This window comes from Cheilinus undulatus, linkage group 16 (genome assembly GCF_018320785.1).
Source record: "Cheilinus undulatus linkage group 16, ASM1832078v1, whole genome shotgun sequence".
In the NCBI taxonomy this organism is placed as follows: domain Eukaryota; kingdom Metazoa; phylum Chordata; class Actinopteri; order Labriformes; family Labridae; genus Cheilinus; species Cheilinus undulatus.
This window is the reverse complement of record NC_054880.1, coordinates 3,657,650-3,680,524: the sequence shown is the minus strand read 5'-3', so window position 1 is coordinate 3,680,524 and position 22,875 is coordinate 3,657,650. Positions and strand designations below refer to the sequence as shown.

General features: G+C 41.2%; 2 protein-coding genes across 2 annotated transcripts in view; both read left to right on the top strand.

The window, feature by feature from the left end:
• The first annotated feature begins 680 nt into the window (after window positions 1-680).
• rfx5 (regulatory factor X, 5) lies at window positions 681-18,151 on the top strand. Its single transcript, XM_041808994.1, has 11 exons — window positions 681-713; window positions 2,969-3,123; window positions 3,513-3,546; window positions 3,753-3,835; window positions 3,920-4,042; window positions 4,346-4,462; window positions 4,689-4,767; window positions 5,962-6,160; window positions 6,492-6,568; window positions 6,651-6,779; window positions 6,889-18,151. Exons 2-11 carry the CDS (start codon window positions 3,002-3,004, stop codon window positions 8,029-8,031), a joined length of 2,106 nt encoding a protein of 701 aa, XP_041664928.1. The 5' UTR covers window positions 681-713; window positions 2,969-3,001; the 3' UTR covers window positions 8,032-18,151.
• A 4,132-nt stretch (window positions 18,152-22,283) lies between these two features.
• The window catches only part of LOC121523448 (phosphatidylinositol 4-kinase beta-like), a 36,496-nt gene continuing 35,904 nt past the window's right edge, over window positions 22,284-22,875 (top strand). Inside the window, exon 1 of the mRNA XM_041808352.1 lies at window positions 22,284-22,495. The gene's annotated coding sequence lies outside the window, so the exon portion shown is untranslated. The remainder of the gene's footprint in view (window positions 22,496-22,875) is intronic.

Here is a 22,875-nt window from a genome sequence, read left to right as displayed (position 1 = left end):
CTTATATTGATTAAAATATACTGATGTAAATAGGTGTAGACCTCATATCCACAGTGGAAAAAAAATGTATTTTAGATGTCCAAAAATCCAGTATTAGCATTTCTGATCTATTTTTAGCCAGTCCTAGTCCAGTATTCCTCACCGAATAAAGGTTGTCAACTATGAGTTTAAGTCCCAGATGTAGTCGACAAAATTAATAATAAAATAAATTAATTAATGACATTGTAAAATTAAAACTGCAAACTTCTTTGAGTTTTCATCTTTATATGGTTGATTATTTTTCACGGAAGGCTGTTTAAAGGGAAGGTATTTGGTGGTAGATTACACAAGAAAAAACTCCAATAAAATTTTGACATCGTAAAATCAAGACTTGTCTCTTTGATGCAAAGAGTATAACCTCAACTCCTTTCCTCTTAACTTCAAGTACTCTCGTTTTCATTTTATAGTTGATTGATGTTGCTATGCAGATTTTGCGATATAAATTCATCTAATTTGTAACTGGGTAGACCAGGAAAACATGTCCAATCGAAATAATCGCTGTAGGAAAAATAATTCTACTTGACGAATCATATTTCACCCGCCTTTGGTATCTGGGTAAGTTTGTGAGAGATGACCAATCGGAATAGACGCTGGCTTTGTAGTCAGGCAGACATAACAAAGTCGTCCAATCACAAAAAAATCTGAAAGGGGATTTTTGCTGTATCTTGGCTCAGGTACTTTCTTTTTCTTTTATAAAATAAATACTTAAATAGTAGTCACTGAATCGATCATACATTAATTACACAATAAATTTACGATTATTGGGGGGTATTTTGAAATCGTAAATAGGTCGTTAAAGTGTTTAAAATAGGTGTATCGGGGCTTGCTAGCTGAGCTGTCTGTTAGCAACCAGGCTAGGCTAGTTAGCTAGACTCCAACGGTTAGCAGTAGGCTTTAGCTAGCCACGTAGGTGCGCGGCTAATGTCAACGTTAGCTAACTAATTAAACGTTCAGTAATGGAAATCAGTCTACATTTATGTACTTGTTTGAATTGCTGTCAGATCTACTTGTCTTAAATCCTGCTAACGTAATGTTATGCCGTTCTCTGTCTGCTAACTCACAAGCTGGCTGTCGTCTGCTAGCTTGTTAGCTCGGCGGTTACATGTTGAGCAGAAGCAGTGTAGTGTATGTGTGAGTGATTGTGTGTGTAGTAAATGGCAGGCACATGACCACCGGCGCTGTTCCCGCTGTAAACACGGCACACAGTCAGACATGAAAAGGGGAGCACGGCTGTGACATCCCGGCACCCCAGCAGATTTGCTTTTCTAGTAAAAAGTCGCCGGTGTGGGTGTGCTGAGTGTGGCCGGTGGTGGGGTGTGTTTTGCCTCACAGACATGCCTCCCGCTCCGGTAGTAGTAGTAACGTTTAACGGCACCGTGACAGCCGGCATGCATCACTACCCCGGCATGTAGTGGGCCTTTTTACCGGCTACAAGAACGTAAATGGGCTGAAATTTGAGTTAAGTGACGCGTTTAATGTTAAATCCATCGTTCTGCAGTGATGGCAGGGAGAAGTGGGAGTGACCCGCATGTCTGACTGTCAGTTGTATTATTGTCCAAGAGCTACTGACGCTTTCCCAGCTGAGGCTAACCCACTTTCTGAAACAATAGACATCATAAAAACACTTTAATCCATCCTTGATATATCTCTTTATTGGTCTTAGGGTTCACTGGTATATAACACGGTATTTCCTAAGCCCTTTTGTGCTGTTTTGGTTGTTTTGCCACATGAAGTCTAATGGTATATGGTGGAGTACTCGTGCTCTGAGATGGAGGCTATGGTATCCACTAGGGTTCCTACTCATTTTCTCGTAGATTTTCACAGATATATTTAGTTGGTATTATATTTTTTTCACCAAAGCTATGACTAAAATGTTTGTCAACAACCAAAGAGAAAGACGAGAGTCAAGCACTAGTGGCATGGTACTAGAATGACCCGTGGACCTCTGATGATTTGTGAATTACCCTGATATCAGTGTTTTGGCAGACCTGTGTTTATAGCCTTGGTAAAATTACCGATCACATTATGAACATGTTCTACTAGAGCAATAATTGTTCCACAGACACTAGATCACATGACTGAGTGTCAATTCTGCTCATATTAATAGTTAATATTTCAGAATGACGATAACAGCTACCTGAATAATGGACAGTCAGATTCAGCCACCTTTATGAACGGAGTTTGAAGCTTGCCCAGTTAAATCTTTGCCTTTAAAATACTTTTGAAAATAGACAAAAGCTTCCTGCTCCCACCTGCTGTAAAACTTTTGTGACTTTATTCTTTGGAATTTACAATTGTAGTGTTTTATTTTCAGCTTTGTTGTTTTAGTATTGTGACTTGTGTTCTGAAAATCAGGGTTGTATAGGTTTCAGAAGTCTAAACATTAATTTTATAATAAATCCATGAATATCTGAATGATCTTGCAATCTCAGACAGTGTTTTATCATGTAAAATGGGTGTTAATAGTTAGTGCTAGCAGTGCTTTCTGACCCTCCTCAAACTTGTTCCTGCTGTGCAGCATGTGCTTTTCCGCTCTTTGGTTAATGCTTTTATGTTCACTTTGATATAGAGATGAGAACTGTCAACACAGCTTTATGTTTTAGTATTTATAGAGCTAAAAAACAACAAAAAAGTTGATTTATGTAAATTTATTAGTAAATGGTAATAACGTCAGCCTGATCAAAGCTTCTCAAATACACCTTTTCAGGTCTTTTAACATTGGTTGATGTCCTTCTATTGTGTTACTGTCACCAATGGCCTGCTTTGTCCAAGATACTTTTTGCTGTTGTAAATTGGAATTTCCCCTCGTGGGACTAATAAAGGAATATCTTATCTTATCTTATCTTATCTTAAAATATCTTTCTCATCTCATCATTGCATTAAATATGGAGCACATTTTATATGATTTTTTTCTGCATGTCCTCCTCAGATGGTGGTTCTCAGATCTGGTTAGTCGGTCCAGATGTCGGAGGACCAGAAGCACCAGCCGGCCGAAGCCTCCCGGCGGGGGGAGGCAGGTCTGGAGGCGGGGGAGGGAGACACAGAGCCGAGCATGCTGCTGCAAAAACTCAAGAGCAACATCTCGTAAGTCTTTCCTAAAAGCAGTGATTCTAAATACAGGCTTATGTGTATTAGTATTAGTTAATACTTTTAAAGGTGTAATAAAAAACAAACAGTTAAAGAATAATTCATATGATTTTGTGTTTATGTCAGACATCTCTGATTCTGGTTTTAATGGTAGCAAGCTTTGCTGAGGTAACACCATGTCCTAAAAGCATGTAATGTACGGGAGCGTCAGCGAAATTCAGCTTGATTATATCGATCCTTGTTGTAATGTCCTCACAGCCTTATATCTCCTCGTATTTCCTGTCATTCTTTAGCTGTCCTATCAAAATAAAGGCAGAAAGCCCACCAGAAAATCTTAAAACAAATGTGTTTGTGCTTCTCTGACTGCTGTGTTCTCTGTTTCGCAGTAAGAGCGTTCAGACCAAAGTGGATCAGATCCTGGTAAGAACTGATTAAACAGTCACTCTTACTATCCTAAGCTGTTTTACTGGATTTTTTAAATTATTATTTTTCATCATGATTTCATGTACTTTTGTGCTTTAATACGAAGTTCTTATATATTGTATCTTTTTTGTTACATTGTTTACTTCTGTGTGTGCTGGAACATGTGACTCAGGTGTGATTTTTTTCTATTCTTCATTAAATAGCAAGAAGTTCAGCGTTTCTCCGACAATGACAAGCTGTACCTGTACCTCCAGCTGCCCTCAGGACCCAGCTCTGGAGACAAGAGGTCAGACATAGTCACCTGTAGATACCTGCTTCAGCAGGAACACAGACGTGTGTTTTTGATGACTTTCTGTGTGTTTGTGTGCAGCGGAGGGGACTCGAGCTCGTTCAACACAGCCGACCAGCTTCACACCTGTAACTGGATCCGCAGTCACCTGGAGGAGCATTCAGACACCTGCCTGCCCAAACAGGACGTCTACGAGACATACAAGTCAGGGGACACACACACGCTCACAAAATGATATACATTTAGCAAATTCTGGTCCAATTCAGTGTCAAATAGGCATAAAGCAGGGGAGGATTTAGAGCTGCTACTTTAGATAGACAGATTTCTTCCACAGCTGCCAGTCATCATGGAGGCATCAACATGCTAATTCACAAGTAAAAGTTATTTTATAAGATATAAAAAGAAGTAACAACAGCACAGATTACTAGATTACCTCTTGTTTCAGTCTGTGTTACAGCTGATGTGTTGATGGTCATGTGACATCTGACTGTCCTCTCTGTCTCTTAGGAGATACTGTGAGAACCTGCAGCATCGTCCTCTGAGTGCCGCCAACTTTGGGAAGATCATCAGAGACATTTTCCCAAACATCAAGGCACGACGGCTCGGCGGCAGAGGACAGTCCAAATATCCTTCACCTGAACAGACACAGATCTTAGCAGAATCTACTCTGGATCTGTTTATATCTTAAGAATGCATAATAAGACCAGGTTAAACACAGGAGACGAAACAGACTCTGTTTAGGCTCAGCTGGTGCACTCAGCTCCAGGAGCTTCAGTGTGCGTTTTTTCCCACTTCCTCTAGAGCTTTGTCAGTGTGTCTGGTTTGATTCCCTAACCTGCCTGGTTGATACGTACTGTTACAGCGGTATCAGGAGGAAGACTGTTCTCAACATGCCTCTGCTGCCAAACCTGGACCTGAAGAACGACCCGGTAGGCACACAAACACATAAACAACTTATACAATTTAATGAGATTTTTAGGCTTTTAATGTTCAGATCAGTTACTACAGGGTCTGCTCCGAAATTTCCTTCAATACCACTAAATACAAAAGCACACAAGGTTGCCTTTTATTAGCTGGAAACCTACACTTTGTTTATGAGTATTAAACTTGAGGATTCTTCAAAGGTTCTCAACAGGGTTAAAAGTCAGGGGAGGATGGGACCACACCATGAGTTTCTCTCCTTTGATGCCCATAGCAGCCAATGACACAGAGGTATTCTTTGCAGCATGAGATGGTGCATTGTCATGCATGAAGATCATTTTGCTACAGAAGGCACTGCTCTTCTTTTTGTACCATGGAAGAAAGTGGTCAGCCAGAAACTCTATATACTTTGCCGAGGTCATTTTCACACCTTCAGGGACCCTAAAGGGGCCTACCAGCTCTCTCCCCATGATTCTGGCCTCAAAATGACTCTGCCCCCTCCTTGCTGACATTACAGACTTGTTGGGACATGGTGGCCATCCACCAACCATCCACTACTCCTCCATCTGGGCCATTCAGGGTTGCACGGCACTCATCAGTAAACAAGACAGTTTGAAGAATGAGTCTTCATGTTTTTCTGGGTCCACTGCAGCCGTTTCTCCTTGTGAGCATTGGTTAGGGGTGGCTGAATAGTAGGTTTATACACGACTGCAAGCCTCTGGAGGATCCTACACCTTGAGGTTGGTGGGACTCCAGAGATGCCTTTCAGATTCCTGATGTTTTTGCATATTTATGACACTCAAATGTTCCAGGTCATCATACCAAATTTTATATTTTACAAAGACAACCCAAGTAAATACAAAATGCAGTGTTTGAATGATTATTTAATTTCTTTAAGAGGGAAAAATCCAAACCTACCTGGCCCTTTGTGAAAAAGTAATTGCCCCCTGAACCCACCAACTGGTTGTGCCACCTTTGGCAGCAATAGCTGAAATCAAGCAGGAGTACAATACACAACATACAAACTCACACCTTGCCTTGCTTTGCAGTAATGCTACAAAAGGTTGTTCAATCTGATAATTAACTTAGAATGAAATAAGACAAAATAGAAAGCAACAGTCCATTAATGAAAAGGATGAAGGATAAAATACATATGTAGTCCTACCACTCTATCTAACTCCTTCTCGCCTCTGTGTCTCCAGGCCGAGCTGACCGAGCTGGTCCAGACTTACAAACAGGAAGTGACGGAGGCAGCCTGTGAGCTGATCTGTGATTGGGCGCAGAAGATCCTGAAGCGCTCGTTCGACACGGTGGTGGAGATCGCTCGGTATCTGATCCAGGAGCACATCGTCAACCCTCGCTGCAGCCAGGCTGAGCTCGTCACATCTGCAGCACTCGCAGGTACGCACACACACAGTGGTAAAGCATTTGATTTAATAACTAACAATCAAAAATACCGACGCTTGATTTCATTTCATGGCATCAAAAAATCAAAGTCAAACATCAAAATCAAAGATAACATGACACATGTCAACAGAGCACAACCCGGCTCCTTCCTGCTCAGTGGTGCCAAACATGCCTAACAGTTCTGCCCCGTGCTGAATGTGTTTGAGTCTGAATTTAAGAATGAAGTGTGGGTTTAAACATTTATCAGTCACTCCAGACTGGTTTTGTTGTGCCACAGTTCCATAATCACATGATGTTGAAGCTACTGAGTTTTGTCTGCCTACAGGAGGTCCGGCCAAAACCCACAAAGTCATCAAGAAAGCACCGGTCATCTCTAAATCTGACAGTGAAGCGGATCCAAAGGTGATCAAACCTGTTTCTGTCCCATCAGTGATCTTTAAAGCTCATCTGTCTCTGCAGCTCATCACTCTCTGTGTGTCTTTAGAGGGACCTCGGAGATTCGTCCTCGTCTTCACTCAAGCAACCGTCTGCAGACAAATCAGCTGCAACCAAACCTTCGTCCCTAGACCCTCCGCCTCCTCCTTCCTCCTCCTCCTCCTCTCTGCGGCCCGCTGTACGTCCTCTTTGTCTCTTATCTTGCTTTAGTTCGACTTTGTTTTCTCTGTGATCTTCTGATAATCAGATCCATCGGTGTGCTAACTGTCTGACTCTCTAAGCTGCAGGTGGAAGCCTTCATGAAGCAGTTACCCAGAATCCTCCCTCGCAGCTCCATCCCTGATAAGACGCAGCTCTCTGTCCGCTCCTCTCCGCCATCACTGGCTCCCAAAGACGCCTCAGGTGTTGGTGGAGCGTCTGGACCCGGAGGTCCCGCTGCTGCCGCCGCTGCCAGCGGTGGCGGAGTAAAAGTTATTGCCATGGCGACATTGCCACAGCAGCAGGGTGCTCCTGTCCCTGTGATGATCCTGCCTCAGGGATGTCTCTATGAAAGGGAGAAAGTGGCCCCTCCTCCACCTCCCCCTCAGCAGCACCACGGCCCCGCAGCCCCCACCTCAGTTGTGCAGAAAGCACGAGGAAACGTGACAAAGCGCCCCCTGGAGTTGGCGTCAGGCAGCGGCGCTGTCGCTCTGTCTGCTGCTAACGCTCCTCCTGTGAAACGGAAACGTGGACGACCAAGAAAACCTCGACCTGAGGACGCCCTGCCTCCTCCTCCTCCTGCAGCAGTTCTTCCTCCACAGCCTCCGCCTCCACCCCCTCCCTCACACCCTTCCATCATCACCTCCCTGACGGGCGGAGTCATACAGAAAGCTTCCTCCTCCTCCTCTTCTTCCTCTTCCTCTTCACAGCCCGTGCTGGAGCTGGTGATCCAGGACCAGCCAGGTCTGGTCCTGAGCCACCTCCCCGCTGTGTCAGACACAGGCCACCGGCTGGTGGAGCACCGAGGGGTGGTGGTCCAGTGTCAGCCAGGTGGGGCGAGTGAGCCTGACCCCCACAGCAGACCCCTGCTGCTGTTCCAGAGTCCAGGAAACCCCAGCTGGGAGCTGGCAGCATCGGGCCGTACCCCGATGGTGGAGGTCATCCAGAAAGCTCCGAGACCGAGCAATAACAACAGCAGCACTGCTGCACCTGCAGCACACCTCCACCCTCCGCCTCCTCTGCCTCTGCCCACGCTGCACGAGGAGCGAGGCGAGGTGGAGATCACGCTGACGCCGTTGGAGCTGCCCGTCAGCCAGCCGCTGCCTTCCTCCTCCACCTCCTCTCCTCCGTCAGCCGCTGCTCCGGCCTCCTCCTCCTCCACTGACTCCTCCCACACAGTAAAGACTGAGGAGGACGACGTGGAAGAGGTCTCACAGAGAGAGGGACACTAGCTCTCACTCAGCTGTTACCTCACCTGCAGCAAACCCCGCCCCTTCACATCTTCTCTCATCGCTGTTGGTGGAAATCCCAGATTGGCGTCTGCAGAGAGCCAATCAGGAGGATAAATGAAGCCGACATTCCCTCCGTCACCTCCCACTGCACTTATAATTAAACTGGTTGCTTTAGAAACCTGTGATTCTTTAACCGCATGTCTGTCTGTCCGTCAACTGTGGCTGAAACCAGAAGATCCACTCCTCCAATAGGCGGACCTGGTCTAAACTTTCCTCTGCTCCCTCCTTCCCTCGTCACGTCCTTGTATCCTTAATCTGCAGACTTATCCTTTTCCTGTGCTGATGTTTGGTCAGCTACATCACTTTCACAGCCTCCACTCAGCTGATTCATGGATCTATAGAAGAAGAGTCATTTAAAGGTGTAAAGAGAGAAGAAGGAGGCGTGTTTTCAGTATTGACTACAGATGGAGATCAGCCTGAAGAGGAAGGATACTGAAGGTACTACGGGTCAGAGCCTTGTGAAGGTTCTTTTTGTTAAATATGAAAAATAACCTCTTTAACAGAGTTCAGGCACGACTCGTCTTCAATCCAGTTTATATACAGAACCTTTTTAGGAGTTTCTGATGAAAGATTTTGCAAATGTAGGGTGTTAGCAGTGCTGAATCAAAGTTAAGAAGTTACATAACTCCAGATTAAATCTCGTATAGTTGAGGATAAACGATTGAAGGCGAACCGCAGCTGGACTCTGCTCCTCTCTTTAAAGGGTTTCTCTGTTCTGAACAGATTTGGTTTGTTGTGTTTGTGGCCGTGTCGGTTTTGTTTCGATTGTTCTTCGTGTTGTTATGTTGGTGTGTGAAGGACAGAAAGGGATGACAAACTAAATTTCAGGGCTTTACTCCCTCTCACCAGAGATCAAATAAACCTCGCTGATATGAAATTTATTGAGGGCTGCTGCAAACTTCTACTACTTTTATGCTTTCACAATGAAAAGAGGCCAAATTAGTTGTCAGCACTTTGATTTTATTGCTGTGTCTTTGTGCACAGATTAGTGCAGAAAAAAACTTGTGTCAAAGTAAACCTTCAGTGATTAGCAATAAAAAGGTTTCAGGTTGAAACTCCAAGGTGCTCATTTTTTGTTTACATCAGGATTCCTTAGTCATTTATCCGTCAAAATTTACCTGGGAGCCAAATCCTCCGAAATAAGTGGAGATACAGCTGATAAAAACAATAAGAGCAGCAGTTTATATTTTAGAAAAAGTGACTTCAGCAGGACTGTTAAGTTAATATTTCTCTTCATGACAAGCCAACATCAAATACTCCCATAACAAGTCATATGATCTAAACTGGTTGGATTACCAGGCCTTTAAATCAAGCCAGTGGCTCCCAACGTTGAGTCTGAGCACCCCTATGGGGTTGGGGGGGCACCAGAGATTTTAGGGGGTACCTGCCCGTCTAATGTGTCAAAATCAAACTAGATTAAATAAGACAGCCCATGTACGTTGATTTAATTGAATCTAAACCCTGAATTACAAAGATTTAACAACCACATAGTAATCTTTATATAGATTAACGAATGTAAAAACAAGTAAATGACATTTCACTGAAATATAAAGAAACTGCTGATCTAAAGCGTCGTAATTACAAAACTTTGAATATTAATTCAGTTTCACATCCATCACTGAGGAACCAGGCAGTGTTAATCTTGTCGACTAAAATTTTGACTATAAATGTTCATCGACCATGAGAAAGACTAGACTAAGACTGCCTAAACACAGATCTTTGAGGACTAAAACTGACAAAAAGTAAGTTTAGTTTTCCTCAAGGTGAGTAAAACGAGACTGAAAAGCGATTTAGTTTTTGTTAGACATTCATAATCCATGATTTATCTCTACTGTGGGTAAATCTGTCAAAATACAATGCAACGTTAGCTATTCTGGCTCTCAGCTGTAGAAAGCAGGGACCCCAGGTTTGACAGGGTGCAGAGAACACACTGACATGATTTTGTCTCAGGTAAGAGAATAAATGTTTGGACTAAAAGTAAAGACTAAAATGTGAGGACTTTTTATGGACTAAAACGAGACTAAAATGTTTTTTCAACTAGACTTATAAAGGGTAGGAATGACTAAAATGTGACTAAAACTGAAAGGCATTTATTCTAAAGACTATGACTGAGACAAAAATTAAGAAGAGTTGTCAGAATTAACACTGGATCCAGGCTGGTGTGAACCTTCAGCACTCTGCTTTGTGAACTTAAGATCAGGTCCACGTGAATGTCAGGAAACTATTTATGACCACACTTCAATGTCAGCGGTCCTCTGTGTCTTTAAGAAACAGTATGGATCTCTGTCGTGTCCAAATATCCCTGATTTAAGCAGATATCAGTCTGTTTTCAACCCCTCTTCCTAAAGCAGACAGCTGTTCATTTTGCCTTTCATTATTTATACATTGATATTTTTGGTAGGAGGGGGTTGGGAACCACCATATTTGACCTGGCTTTAAAATTAAATGTAGCTGTAGAGTTACAGGAAAACTCTTGGCTCGATAAAAAAACAAAAATGATAAGATAGAAAACTCAGATAATGTCTGAGGTAGTAAAGCCAATAATAGCCTGTTACCCAGAATGCCGTTATCTGGTATGAGTGGGCGTCAGTCCTGCACCCTGCACTGTAAAACTGAACAAGTTGAAACTGATAACGTCAAAGTTTTTAAGTAGTGGAAAGACATTTTTTGAGTAGTCGTTACTCGTACATTAATGTACTTAAGTTAACTTAAGTTTTCAAAGTTAAACTACACAGTAGAAACTTTCCCACACTTAAACATTCTGTTTTAGTTTAACTCAAACTTAATGTTTAAGTACTTACATAAAGCTACGCGGTACTAATCCACTGCATTTTTCCTTATTTCTATCAAGTTCTTTAACGCCATTTAAGGTGGTTCAACTTAATCGACTACGGGGAAATAAATGAAAAGTGTAACCACTAAGTCCTCTTCCATGTCCACATGTGGGGCTTCTCTGACCATGTCAGTACTTCACTCATGCTGCAAAAGTGTCTAATGCCCAAAGGCATGCTGGGAAAACTCTGTAGATTAAGGGATGGTTGTCAAATGATTTTAGTACAATGACAAAAATACTTGAATGATTGAGTACTGTTTACTGAAAACCTGAAAATATGTTCTGTTAACTCAGAAAAGTAGAGCTGGAATACCAGCATTCAAAATCCAACTGCTTGGTTTTACAGTGCATGTAACAAGGCTTTAACCTCATTCTCTTCCCAACATTTCCTGTTTCTTCACAAAAGAACTTTGAAAAGTCAGAGTTTTGTTTCTCATAAGTTTAAGTTTGATCAGATTTTATTGTTTTCATATTACGAGTGTTGCAGTGTTTCAGCCATGTGTATTTGTATTTTAAAATGCTGATAAGCCAAATTTTAAATTAAAAAATCAGAAAAAACAAAGTGTAAACAATAAAATGGGAACTTTTTGACTGAGGAATAAACTAGTAAATCTAAACTTAGCTTTGGGTACTTAAACTGACACATTTCCTCGAACCAAACCTAAACAAGAAGCAGTTTCTTTTGTTTAATCATTGTTCTGTTTATCTATTTAGCCCTTGTTCTCTCAATGCTAAACATATTAGACTAACATAAGCACTTAGCTAGCTTCTCTACCTGCTTTAACTGCCTGCAATCCAAACATAAGTGAATCTTGTTTTGTGCAGCCCTGTCCTCACAAACACAGGTCCAGTTTTAAAAGCGGTCCTTTCCTATTTAAAATGATTGCATCCATTTAGTCCCAAAATGTAAAGCACAAAGAAACTTGAGACAAAGAGTTAAAGATGCAGTAAAAATGATGTACTGATGGATACTGACGGATGATTATTGTCTGTGGCACTGACATTTAGTCTACCTTCTGTCTTGCTGTTTGCGGTTTATTACCATGCGCCTTTTGCACTAACACTTCCACCTCCTCTTCTTGATCACCTCTAAAGCATTCTCTGAATCAGCAATTTGGCATTACCATGTAAAACATGCAAGTGTTTTGTTACTGATGTTAAAATTCCTCCACTTTATTATGCTCGTTGATTTTCAGAGCTGACAAAAACTATCCAGCTGGAAGAGGAGTTGCCTTTCAGGGCTGTAAGGAGTCATCAGGAATCTCACAGATTGGATAAAAGCAGCAGTTTCCTCATTATAAATTTTAAGCCAGAGAGCAAATCAAAATCAGATGACCCTCTCGTTTATGTTACGGTAATGACAGATTGCTGAGAAATGCTCTTCACCTCTGCCAAACTGTGTCTCGCTCCATGTGAGGGCGTCCTCTTCACCATTGGTGCTACAACCTGCAGGGCAAAGCGCCGCCTTTAGCCCGCTCTGTTTCCATCAACTAGTTTAAGATTTGTACAAAAAAATGCATTGTGTGGACACTCAAACTACGAGTTGTGAACACAGCTGAGTGTATGTGTGTTTATGTTCGTCCTTGATTCCCTCCGTCCATCGACAATGAGAGCCTCAGGTCAGTTAAAGGGATGCTGAAACATGCTCAGACTGTTAAATTTACTTGTTCCATGATGGGAAAATGAGCTTTAGCTCTCGTTCTATATGAAAACGGGATTTCAGCTCTACCTACAGGGAAAATGGACATTAATGAAGCTATTATGTGTTTGTTATTTTCACAAAGTGAAGTGCCAAAAAGGTTTTCCCACCTGGTGGAAAATCGGCTCACCTACTAAGTCTCGGCCTCCCTTTAACAGCCTGGCCTCAGCCGTTTTCAAACAGAACTGAAACTAATGAAAAGTTGCACTGTTAAAAAGTTAAAACAAGAGAAAATCATTGTATGTTATAAATTTATTGTTATATGCATTGAGAAAATACATTGACAAGTATTTATGAGTGATGTAATGTTCTGCTTTTAGGCTTGCACTCAATAGAGAGCATCAGATTTATTTTTATTGCTAAATTAGCCAGAATAAAACTCTTTGTTTAAATTGTTCAGTAGAGATCTGAAGTATGAATAAGAGGGAAATGCGTTCTCTTATAATAAAAGTTGTGGTAATGGGAGGGTTTTAGAGGGAGTGAGCTTGGGAGACACTTAAAAGCAACATTTCAGAAAGTACACACAACAGGAGGCAGTCCTGTAAAAGGACTCCGACATGACTAGGCCTATCAGGGGGACTCGACTCTGCTCAATTGATAGCAAGGTTTCTCTGTTGTTAATAGAGGCCTGTCTTCACAGTCCTCACTGTTCATACTGACATAATGCCTGTTTAAACCCATTAGAAATCCTGAATTTGGTAAAAAGTTACAGAAAATTCAGGCAGTACCCTCTTAACTCAGAACATATCCATGCAAAAAGCAGACCAGGTTTGTTTTAGTGAAATCTTGCTTTTAACTGAATGTTGGGAACTGTAATTGTATGTTAGGTTAAGAATGAAACATGGGAGCATAAAAGGCGTTTCCTTTGCAGGACCTGCTGGGCTAAACTGGGCCAACTGGAAAGTAACTTGAGTTTTAGAAAGTTCTGCATATGAAGAAATAATAGGAAATAGATCAGGCTCTTCAGTTGAAGTCAGTGACCCTGAGAACTTTTGCACCATTGTAGCAGTAGATATTAAAAAGAAATGGTTCATGGCAAGTCAGCTATGTGATTTCAGCTTCTGAATTGTCCCAACTTGACCATTATGAGTTTAAGGAAAAGTCTGGAAGCTTATCTGGACTGGGAAAGTTAAGTGAGCACCAAAAGTTGCTTTCAGAATCTGTTATTTTTGTTAAGAAATGTGAAGTTTTTCAATGCTTCTCTAATCAAGATCCTAGAAAGGCCTTGAGATGGATCATTGCAAGTCAGTGATGGGACATGGCCAGTTTAATGGTGTAAACAAACAAACTGGATGGGATTGGAATTGCCCCTGAAACAGGTTTAAGTTCAGCGACAGGGAAAACTACGATTTTAAAAAGCACTATCTTAGTGTTCAAGATCCTGGCGAGACCTTAAGATTGACCTTTGCAAGTTTAATGGTCTGAATAAACTAACTGGATGTGACAGGAATTGCACCAGAAAGTGAGGTCAAGTTTGGCAACTCTGGGGAAGTTGGGATTTAAACGGCACTGGGGAACTAGTTAAGAATGATTCCATAGTTGAAATAGACAAAATCTGGACGATGGTCAGGAGTTTGGAAGTCAGGACTCAGGAGAATGAAGAAATTGTTCCTGGGAAGTCAAAGACAACATGAAGTTCATGTTGAACTTGATGCTGTCGACTTCTGGGCTTTTTGGCCCATTGCACACTGTTAAAATCTGTGAAAGGTTTGGCATGTTCTAAGAGTTTGGTTGCTCTTTTAAGAAGTTCTGAAGCAAGTCCTTTAAAAAAAAAAAAAAAAAAAAAAAAACGGCTCCAGGTCCAGAATTTTCCATTTGAATGCATTTGACGAATGAAAGTAGTGTGGAGAAGTGTAGTCATCTTTGAGTAGAGGTCTTAATGGATCTTGAGAAATGTTTCCTAACAAGTCCATGGAAGCAAAAGAAGCCTGAGATTTGGGTGCTTTGGCATGTGGAGTCCCTGGAACCCATGTCTTTGGAAGAACCCTTTAGATTTGGCAGCTATAGCCAAGATCTTAAAGGAAGAATTGTTTCCTGATAAGCCGAAGATATCTTGGCACCCCTGTGTGACCAGGTTTGGGCATAGTTTGGCCTACTTGACTCTTGGAAACTATTTTTCAGAGAACTTGAGGAGTTCCCCAGTTTGGCCTCTTAACCAGATTCTCTTATCGAGATTCAAAAGGAATGAGATTAGTTCGTCACAGGAAGCCAAAGAGACAGTCAGAGAACCCCAGTCTGGACGAGTTTGGCCCACTCTTTAGGCATCCTGAGCCTACAGGACACAGTTACACGCCATCTAATGAGTCTAGGATAGCTCAGTCTGGCTTCTTTACCAGGATAAACTGTATCAAGATCCATGAGGAATCTGAAGAATGCTTCATGGAAAGTTAGAGATTCCCTAAAGCCCAGGAGACCAAGCTCAGTGAAAACCCTCAAATCCCCTCTAAACTTCAAGTAAAAGCATAATAGAAGTATCTTGGAAAAAGCCATTTGTTTTAGGTCAATGATGGCCCAGTCTGGGCAAGCCAAGAAGCTCCAGTTTGGTCTGATTTGTCTCTTTCATTGAAGGACCAGGCAAGATTGGCACGTAAGAGAACCTCCAAGTGTGGAAGTCAAGGAGTTGTCCATGAAGGAAAAAAGACCCAGTTTGACCTCTGGTGGCAGAGTTTGGTCCTTGAAATAGGTTGGCTCAGCATTTGAAGTTTTCTACAAGAACAAACCTAAAAATGTGGCAGCGAAGATCAAAATACAGGAATGATGAATGGTTTAAGTCAGATGTGGACTGAAGCTCAGCTCGACCCACCTTATGGAGTAGTTGGACATGTGGTCTCTGTGCAAAAAGATCTACAGAAGGTTTTTGAAGGATTCTGGAAATGAATCTCTAATGCTCCAGTTTGGCCCAGTTTGGACCTGCGTTGGAAACCCTGGTTTGAAAATGTTGGGTGTTGTGGGAATCTTTCACTGTGGAACTGTGTTGCTCAGACAACACAAAGCTAGAAACGGGTCAGATAATCAAAGATAAAGGATCGAGATGCGGGTAGCAGTGCCTTTGACGGATCACTCACAGTGATACAGCGGTCTCTGATGTCACTTGCTGTACTGCATCTGTCTGTTACAGCGTCATGTTTAACTTCAGCTAACCTTTTCTGTGATCTTATTTCATGATGTTTATTGTTTAGTTGTTTAATGAAGTTACAGTGACGCTAAGATCAGCTTTAAATGGCACTGATTCACCTTCATGTAGAGCAACTTAGAGCCGGACCTGTCAGAGGTGTTATCTCAGCTTGTCCATGGAGCTTCAAAGGAAGGTTAAAAAAAACGATTATGATCACTCTTGTTGGTTTAGAGACCTTGGATGAGTAAAAGGGAACTAGAAAACTCTGGCTCAGTCTGAAACTCCCCTTGCCTTTACCTCTCAGTCGTGCCAGTACATTTTACACATTTCCATCTAAAGGTTGGATGTCGTAACCTGGCACGCCAGATAGACTGTTCCATATAACCATTGCATAGGATATATTTCACATTCACATACATTTCCACCAAGAGAAGCTTTCAGCTCTTAGCTGTTGTTTTGATAAAGAAATGTCCAAGCTAATCGCTATACCGGCGGCAGCCATTGCTATCGGCCTTCAGTACAGTTAAACTCCACCCCTACCCCAAGCTACAATCTTGATTTCCTCTTGATTGGCCAGCTCTGTTTTCAGACTGGGCCCAGTGGAGCTTAGAAGGATGGATTTGCCCGATGACAGGAATGGAATCTGGCCTATCCATCAGCTTTGCAAGGTTATGGGTGTCCTGATTCTTGTTGGAATGGAGGATTTGAAGTGGCCCTTCAAGCTGAGATTTTCCAGAGGCACACACCAAACTGGGCTGCACAGCGGTGCAGGGGTTAGCGCTGTTGCCTCACATCAAGAAAGGTTCCTGGTTCGCTTCCTGGTCAGGGCCTTTCTGTGCAGAGTTGGCATGTTCTCCATGTGCATGGCTTCCTCCCACCACCAAAGACATGCTCGTTAGGTTAATTGGTGACTCTAAATTGACCGTAGGTGTGAGTAGGAGCATGCCTGTGATTGACTGGCGACCAGTCCAGGGTGTACCCCGCCTCTTGCCCAATGTCAGCTGGGATAGGATATCAGGAATTTGAAGGGTCAGTTTCAAGGGGAAGGACAGAGTAGGGGTAGGGGTGAGAGTTCCTTTAAGTCTCACTCTTCTGTCATTAAAGTTACATGATGAATCGGACTGTTGCAATTTCACAAGAGACTGTCATAGACCCTGAAACTCTACCACATCCTAGAAGAGCTCAGACTACAGAAGACTGTCTAATAAAGGGCTCAAAGAACAGATAAGGTCTTAGCTGAGTGGGGTCTCCTGTTCTCAGTTATTTCTGATCATTTATTTTATCTGTTTTAAATGTCGTTCAGTTAGAAAAAAGTGCATTTTGACAGGTTAAAGAGGGAAAACTCTGATGAGGTCTAGTGAGCAGTTTGAAGGTGAATCAGACCTTCAGGTGACCAGATGACGAGACGTTCGTATCAGTGAGCTGATCCCGGTCAAGCACTGCGGTCTTGGGTGGTGACGACGATGGTGGTGAACTCCAAGTTTAAACTGAAAGTAAAACTGTCTGTTTCCTGTCAGACTCCCACTCTGGTTCTGTCATTTCCTGAATGTATGAAACCGTTCATGTAGAGGCGTTAAAAGTCCTACAAATGTAAGAAGACAGGAGGTTTTTAAATACTCTTGTGCCCCGAGTGAAGCCTCTCATGTGCTGCTTCCTCTCAGTGAAGAACTCTGGGTAATGAAGTCTTCTACAGATGAGACCATGAGTGGGTTTTTGACATCGAACAGCGACGTTTAGAGCTCATGCTGCCATTTTCTGTTCACATGGTGCAAAAACAAAAATTGCAATCAACTTGTCTGTTGCCATCAATGTTTTGATAGTTCAAATGTGTTTCTTTCATAGTTTTAACTTTTTTTTGTCTTGTTTTTTTTTTCTGTTCTTGTTGTCAACATCTGTTTTTGCTACTTCATACAGTTGTACAGCTTGTGACGTGCAGATTTTATGATGATGACTATTACTGTTGCTATGATGATATTTTAAAGTGACTTTGCTTTATGGAAGACGCTGCCGGCTTCCTGCATGGTTTTCCTGTGACTGTTTTTGTAAATTATTAACTTAAAGTTTGTTTTTGCTTTCCCTGTGACTTGCTGGCTTTTGTGTTGTTTTGCACTTTACTCTTAAAATAATTGGATTTTAAAAGTGTGGGGGGGTCGACAGTGATATAAGAATAATGTTCCCTTTTTCCCCCATGGTTTATAAACAACAATAATCAGTGAAATGCACCTTTATGTTACCTGTGTGAGTTTTAATTTCAGCCCCTCTTTGTTTTCATTGGTTTTATTCATATTTGTTTGTTTGTTTGTCTGTTGTGAAGAGAAACAGAAAAGTGTCGGAGGACAGAAGCCAGACTAAGAACATTAATGTGAATCTATTTTCCTACGCTGACTGACTGGAATAAAGAAAGTGACGTTCACTGGCAGAAAATCGCGTCCTGCTCGCTTCTATGCTTCATTTCTTTTATTCTACACATCATCTTCTCCCATCAGTGGTTTTACCATTAAACAATGGGAGGCAGCGACCTGTGGTCTCGATGTGGGGGTCGGGACCACCAGCCTCCGAGAGGGGGTCACCAGAGGCCTTAGAAAAATAGGAATATTTTTCAAATGATTTCAAACTGTTTCATCAAAAATTTTCATCAAAATGTAGAAAAAAAATTAGTTGAATGTAAAATAAAAAACATGGTCTTTTGGTGAAAGTGTTTTATCAGTAGCATTTATCCTAGAATCCTGGATAACAGTTCTCTCATTTTAGAGAAATCTTGAGCTATTATGGGGTTTTAACGCTGAAAATATTTATCTGTGCCTCTTTTTGACCACTTTTCCCACCCAATTTTGATATTTTATCGGATATTCATTACTTTTTGCCACATTTAACACATTTTTGCTACTTTAATCCCATTTCACCACCTTTTCTGCCCAGTTCTTCCAATTTTAAGCCATTTTTGTCACTTTTACAACCATTTCTGGCCCATTTTTACAATTTCTCAACTGAATTTTACCACTTTCTGCCTATGGGCTCTATGCACGGCAGGGGGTGGCGTATTTCCTGTTGAGAATAAAACCGTTTCTCAACTTCCGCCTAACAATAAGTGCTAGGCCAAAACAGAATCTAAACCCTCCTATACTGCCTTAATTTGTCCGTTTCGTTGTTTTTTTTTTTTGTTTTTTTTGTTTCGATTGTTGTTTGTGTTTACTCTACCATCATCGCTTGGCATCCAAACATGCTAAAATGATGTTTCAAAAACAGGTTAAAAGCACTTCTGGACATCATTGCTGCGTGCTGTAATGTACATCTTCAGCTAAATTTAACTCGTCATTGACAGTCAGCTCAGGTAACTCATGCAAACAGCGAGTAAACCGCAATGGTTTTGCCATCATATCCCATTCTCTTCTCCCGACTGGAAATGTGGGAGCGGTCTAATGCCAAGTGCGGAAGCAGTTCGTGCATGCAGCCCATTGTTGCCTCTGTGTCCCATTATTGCCACTATTAACCCCTTTCACCACTTTTTATGCCCTTTTTAACTACATTTAACAATTTGTTTTGCCAATTTTTGCCAGTGCAACTCATTTCTGCCACTTTCTTCCTTAATTAACCAATTTTTGCTGGTTTAAACCGATTTTTCCACTTGATTATCCCGTTTCACCACCTTTTCCACCCAGTTTGCCACTTTTAAGCCAATATTGCCACCCTTTACCACTTTTACCACTTTTTATTCCTCTGTTTTGCCACCTTTAATTCTTCTGCCACTTTTAAAGTCCCATTCCACCCCTTTTCTGCCATTTTTTAACCCATTTTAATTCTGTTTATAAGACAAGGGATTTATGTGTTGCTCTGGTTAGAGTCAATGTTATTCAGGTAAGACAATAAAATATGGGTATCACAGCTTACTTACATTGGATCATGATTTTGCTGCCCCCCCCCCAGCCTTGTCTGCACATGACTACTCTTGAAGAGTAGAGTGGGGGTCCCTGGTCTTTAGCTACTTTATTTTTGGGGTCATGATCTTAAAAGTTAACTCAGCTCAGGTCCCACCACAAACTTCTCAGTGAGCAATCCTGAGCCAAATTTTCGCTTTTTATTTCAATCATATTTAATCAAACATTGAGCTGCTTTGACCTTAGACAGTAAAGAACGGGACAAACAAAGAGACAGAAGAAAACAAAAGTATCGGGTAAAGTATCATGGACTTTCCAGAACAGCTTCTATGTCCCTTCCTCTTCCCCTTTCTTTTCCTCTGCTGTTCCCCTGTCCGCCACTGGGAGGCGCTGATAGATGATGCATCACAGTCTTCCTGAAGGAGAAATTGGTATTTGATGGCGTTGGACCTAAAAATGTCCAGGTTAAGATGTTTTTATTTATTAAGTTGTAACTGAAAACATATTGGTTAAGTCTTGAAAAGGTGTAATATAATCATTATAACATTAACCTATGGAAGAATTTCATTATAATTTAATTGAAAAGTGAAAATACTGTTTTCCTGTGATAGTTTTGAATATTGTCTCTCAGTTCACAAATCACAAAAAATGTCTTGGATCTAAAAGTTAAATGTGAATCTCAAAATCCATGCCAAAAACAGTGAAATAAGAAAGTTTATGATGTTATTTGAAAGTTAAAAGTTACAGGAAACGTCGAGGCTTAAACTAAAGGAGTCCTTCAGCTGTCGTGTATTTCTGTAAGATGACAATCAAATAAAGAACAGAGTGGGTGGACAAGCTGAATATTTTTGCTCCAAACGGAAACAGAACCAAAACCAGCAACTCATATCAAGATAGCCCAAGAGAAACCGGAAACGATGTGACCCGTAATTTCAAAATAAAACTTATCTGAAATTTGAAAGAAATCCGTTTAGGAAATATGAGAATGAAAGACCAAAATTAATAAGCATTTTTTTTTATAACCTAAAAACGAAATGATTACAACTTGTTTTGATTAATCTATGGCTTTTATAAAATCTGTTATGTATATGTTCAACAAATAAAATCTTACAACACTTGTTTGCAGAGTGTATTTATCAGTGTTTGTTTGAATTTTGATTTTGGTTATATCATATATCTTTAGTCAACATTTGAACAAACACAACAACAACAATGAACAGAACTAGAACAGAATAACACATAGTATGATAACTTGGAAGAATACCTCCAGAAGATTTGGACACAACTTCTTCATGTCAACTTGATGTTAGCTAGAGCTGATATTTTGGTTGCTTGTGTGGCAGGGACATTCCTAAAAACCACTAAGACAGTCTGGCTGCAGACTGCAGATCTCAAACACCTTCTTATAGACCACTATGGTGAGACACTAAAACAGAAATATAAGAAAACTTTCAAAATAAAATTTGATAAAATTCCAGTTAGCATTAGGGTGAAGGTCGCTGTAACAGGATACCAGAAGTTAAAAGCTAAAAACCTGACCTGCAGAGCCTAATGACAAAACATTTAAAAACACTGAGTAAACAGTCAGCTTAAGGGAAAAAAGCTTGTCCTCCATGAAAACATCCTAACAGCGCCAGTGTAGCTACCTTGCAAACTTAGCTAAAGCTAACATAGATAACATTGCTGATAGCTGTGGCATCTCGCCATAGGGGGTCTAAAGAGGGGGTGTCTGAGAACCCTCTCAAAACCATGAAACAACTAAAAGTCAACAGTTTAAAGCTTTATCTAGTAAAAAATTAGCCATGTGGGAAACTGTTACAAGGCGCCAGTCAATCCAGCCATGCCACATACATTATTATTCCTAATTATCTGTAAATCCTATCCTACTCAAATAAATAATAAAGTTTACACACAGAAATGAATGAGCTTTAAAAAAAAACCAAACCATTTCTTCTACCAGGTTGTTACAATTCTTTTTTGCTGTTGAAGTTGGTGTTTAATTTTGCTTTATTCTGCGTTTAGAGCCAGCCTGTAGCGGACACCTGAGGAACATTAACCCAACACATGCTCAGCATGATGAATACATATTTTAATGAGGTACATCTGGTTGGTTTATTCATACAAACACAAGTGAAAAACAGATGAGAAAAGTAAGGAAGAAGACCTGATTGTTTTTTTTTTCCTAACAGAAATTTTATTGAATACTTTTTACAACAAGAAGAGACATAAACATAAATATACAAACATAAAGAGGTATTAAACATAAAATAGGTCAGGGTGTCCAAAAACAGTATAAATAAGCTTTTATAACTTCATTAAGTCCAGTTACAGTTCATCATTTCCAAGAGTCTCTCTTAGGGTTTCAACCATTTTGTTACTTTTTATACTGTTTATGCATTTTAAAGTCTTTACATACTGTTTGAAATCGTTGAGGAAACCAGGAAAGTTAGGGGTACATTTCCTTAATCTGCACTTGTGGATATGAAATTTTCCCTACAGTAATAATAAGGATACAGTGCATTCAATTGTAGGTTTGTCATGCTTGTAAGATATTATAACATTTTGAAGACCTAACAATTTTAGATGTAAATATTCACCGGAAGTCGTCACTCCCCTGACTGCGGCTAACTTGACGGATGTTGCGTCACTGCTGCTTTAAAGCAGGCAGAGTCGAGCAGATCCGAGCAGATCCAGGCCACAAAAAAGAGGACTAGATGGAGTATTTCTGAACTTTAAACACCCGGATCCAAACCCAGGACTTAGAACCGGGCTAAACCCTGGATTCAAGCCATTGACTGAACCTGGAAACTCCCGGGACAAAAGCCGGATTATCGTCCGATTCTCGGGGCATTCAAACGGGAGCGAAGACGCGTCAGTAACCGGTAGGTCTCCTTCCTCCTCTGACTGTATTTCCTTCTGGTTTTCCTCCATTTTACTGACATTTGCAGCTGGTTTTTACTCGGTTAGAGTAGCCTGGAGGTGCCGGAGTTGTTCGGGTTTTACCGCTTTGGATCACCGGGCTGTGGGCCTGCTGCCTTCCCGGCTCCCCTCCTCCTTCCTCCGGTTTGTTTTCATCAGGAGGGAGCGGCTCTGCTCCTCCTGCGTGGAGACTCAATCATACCCTCCTTTGATGAGCCTTTACACCCAGTTTATCTGCATACGCCTCTTATTTTGGCATTAAAACCTTCATGATGCTTAAATTAGAGTTCATAGTTTAACGTCTATTTGTGGTATTTGGTTCGTCACCGTCATGTTCCAAATA

Excerpts from the sequence above, each read along its gene's own strand:
- rfx5 (XM_041808994.1), top strand. The coding sequence starts at position 3,002 with ATGTCGGAGGACCAGAAGCACCAGCCGGCCGAAGCCTCCCGGCGGGGG. Across the intron at positions 3,547-3,752 it reads CCAAAGTGGATCAGATCCTG|CAAGAAGTTCAGCGTTTCTC; the intron begins GTAAGAACTGAT and ends TTCATTAAATAG. Across the intron at positions 4,043-4,345 it reads GACGTCTACGAGACATACAA|GAGATACTGTGAGAACCTGC; the intron begins GTCAGGGGACAC and ends TCTGTCTCTTAG.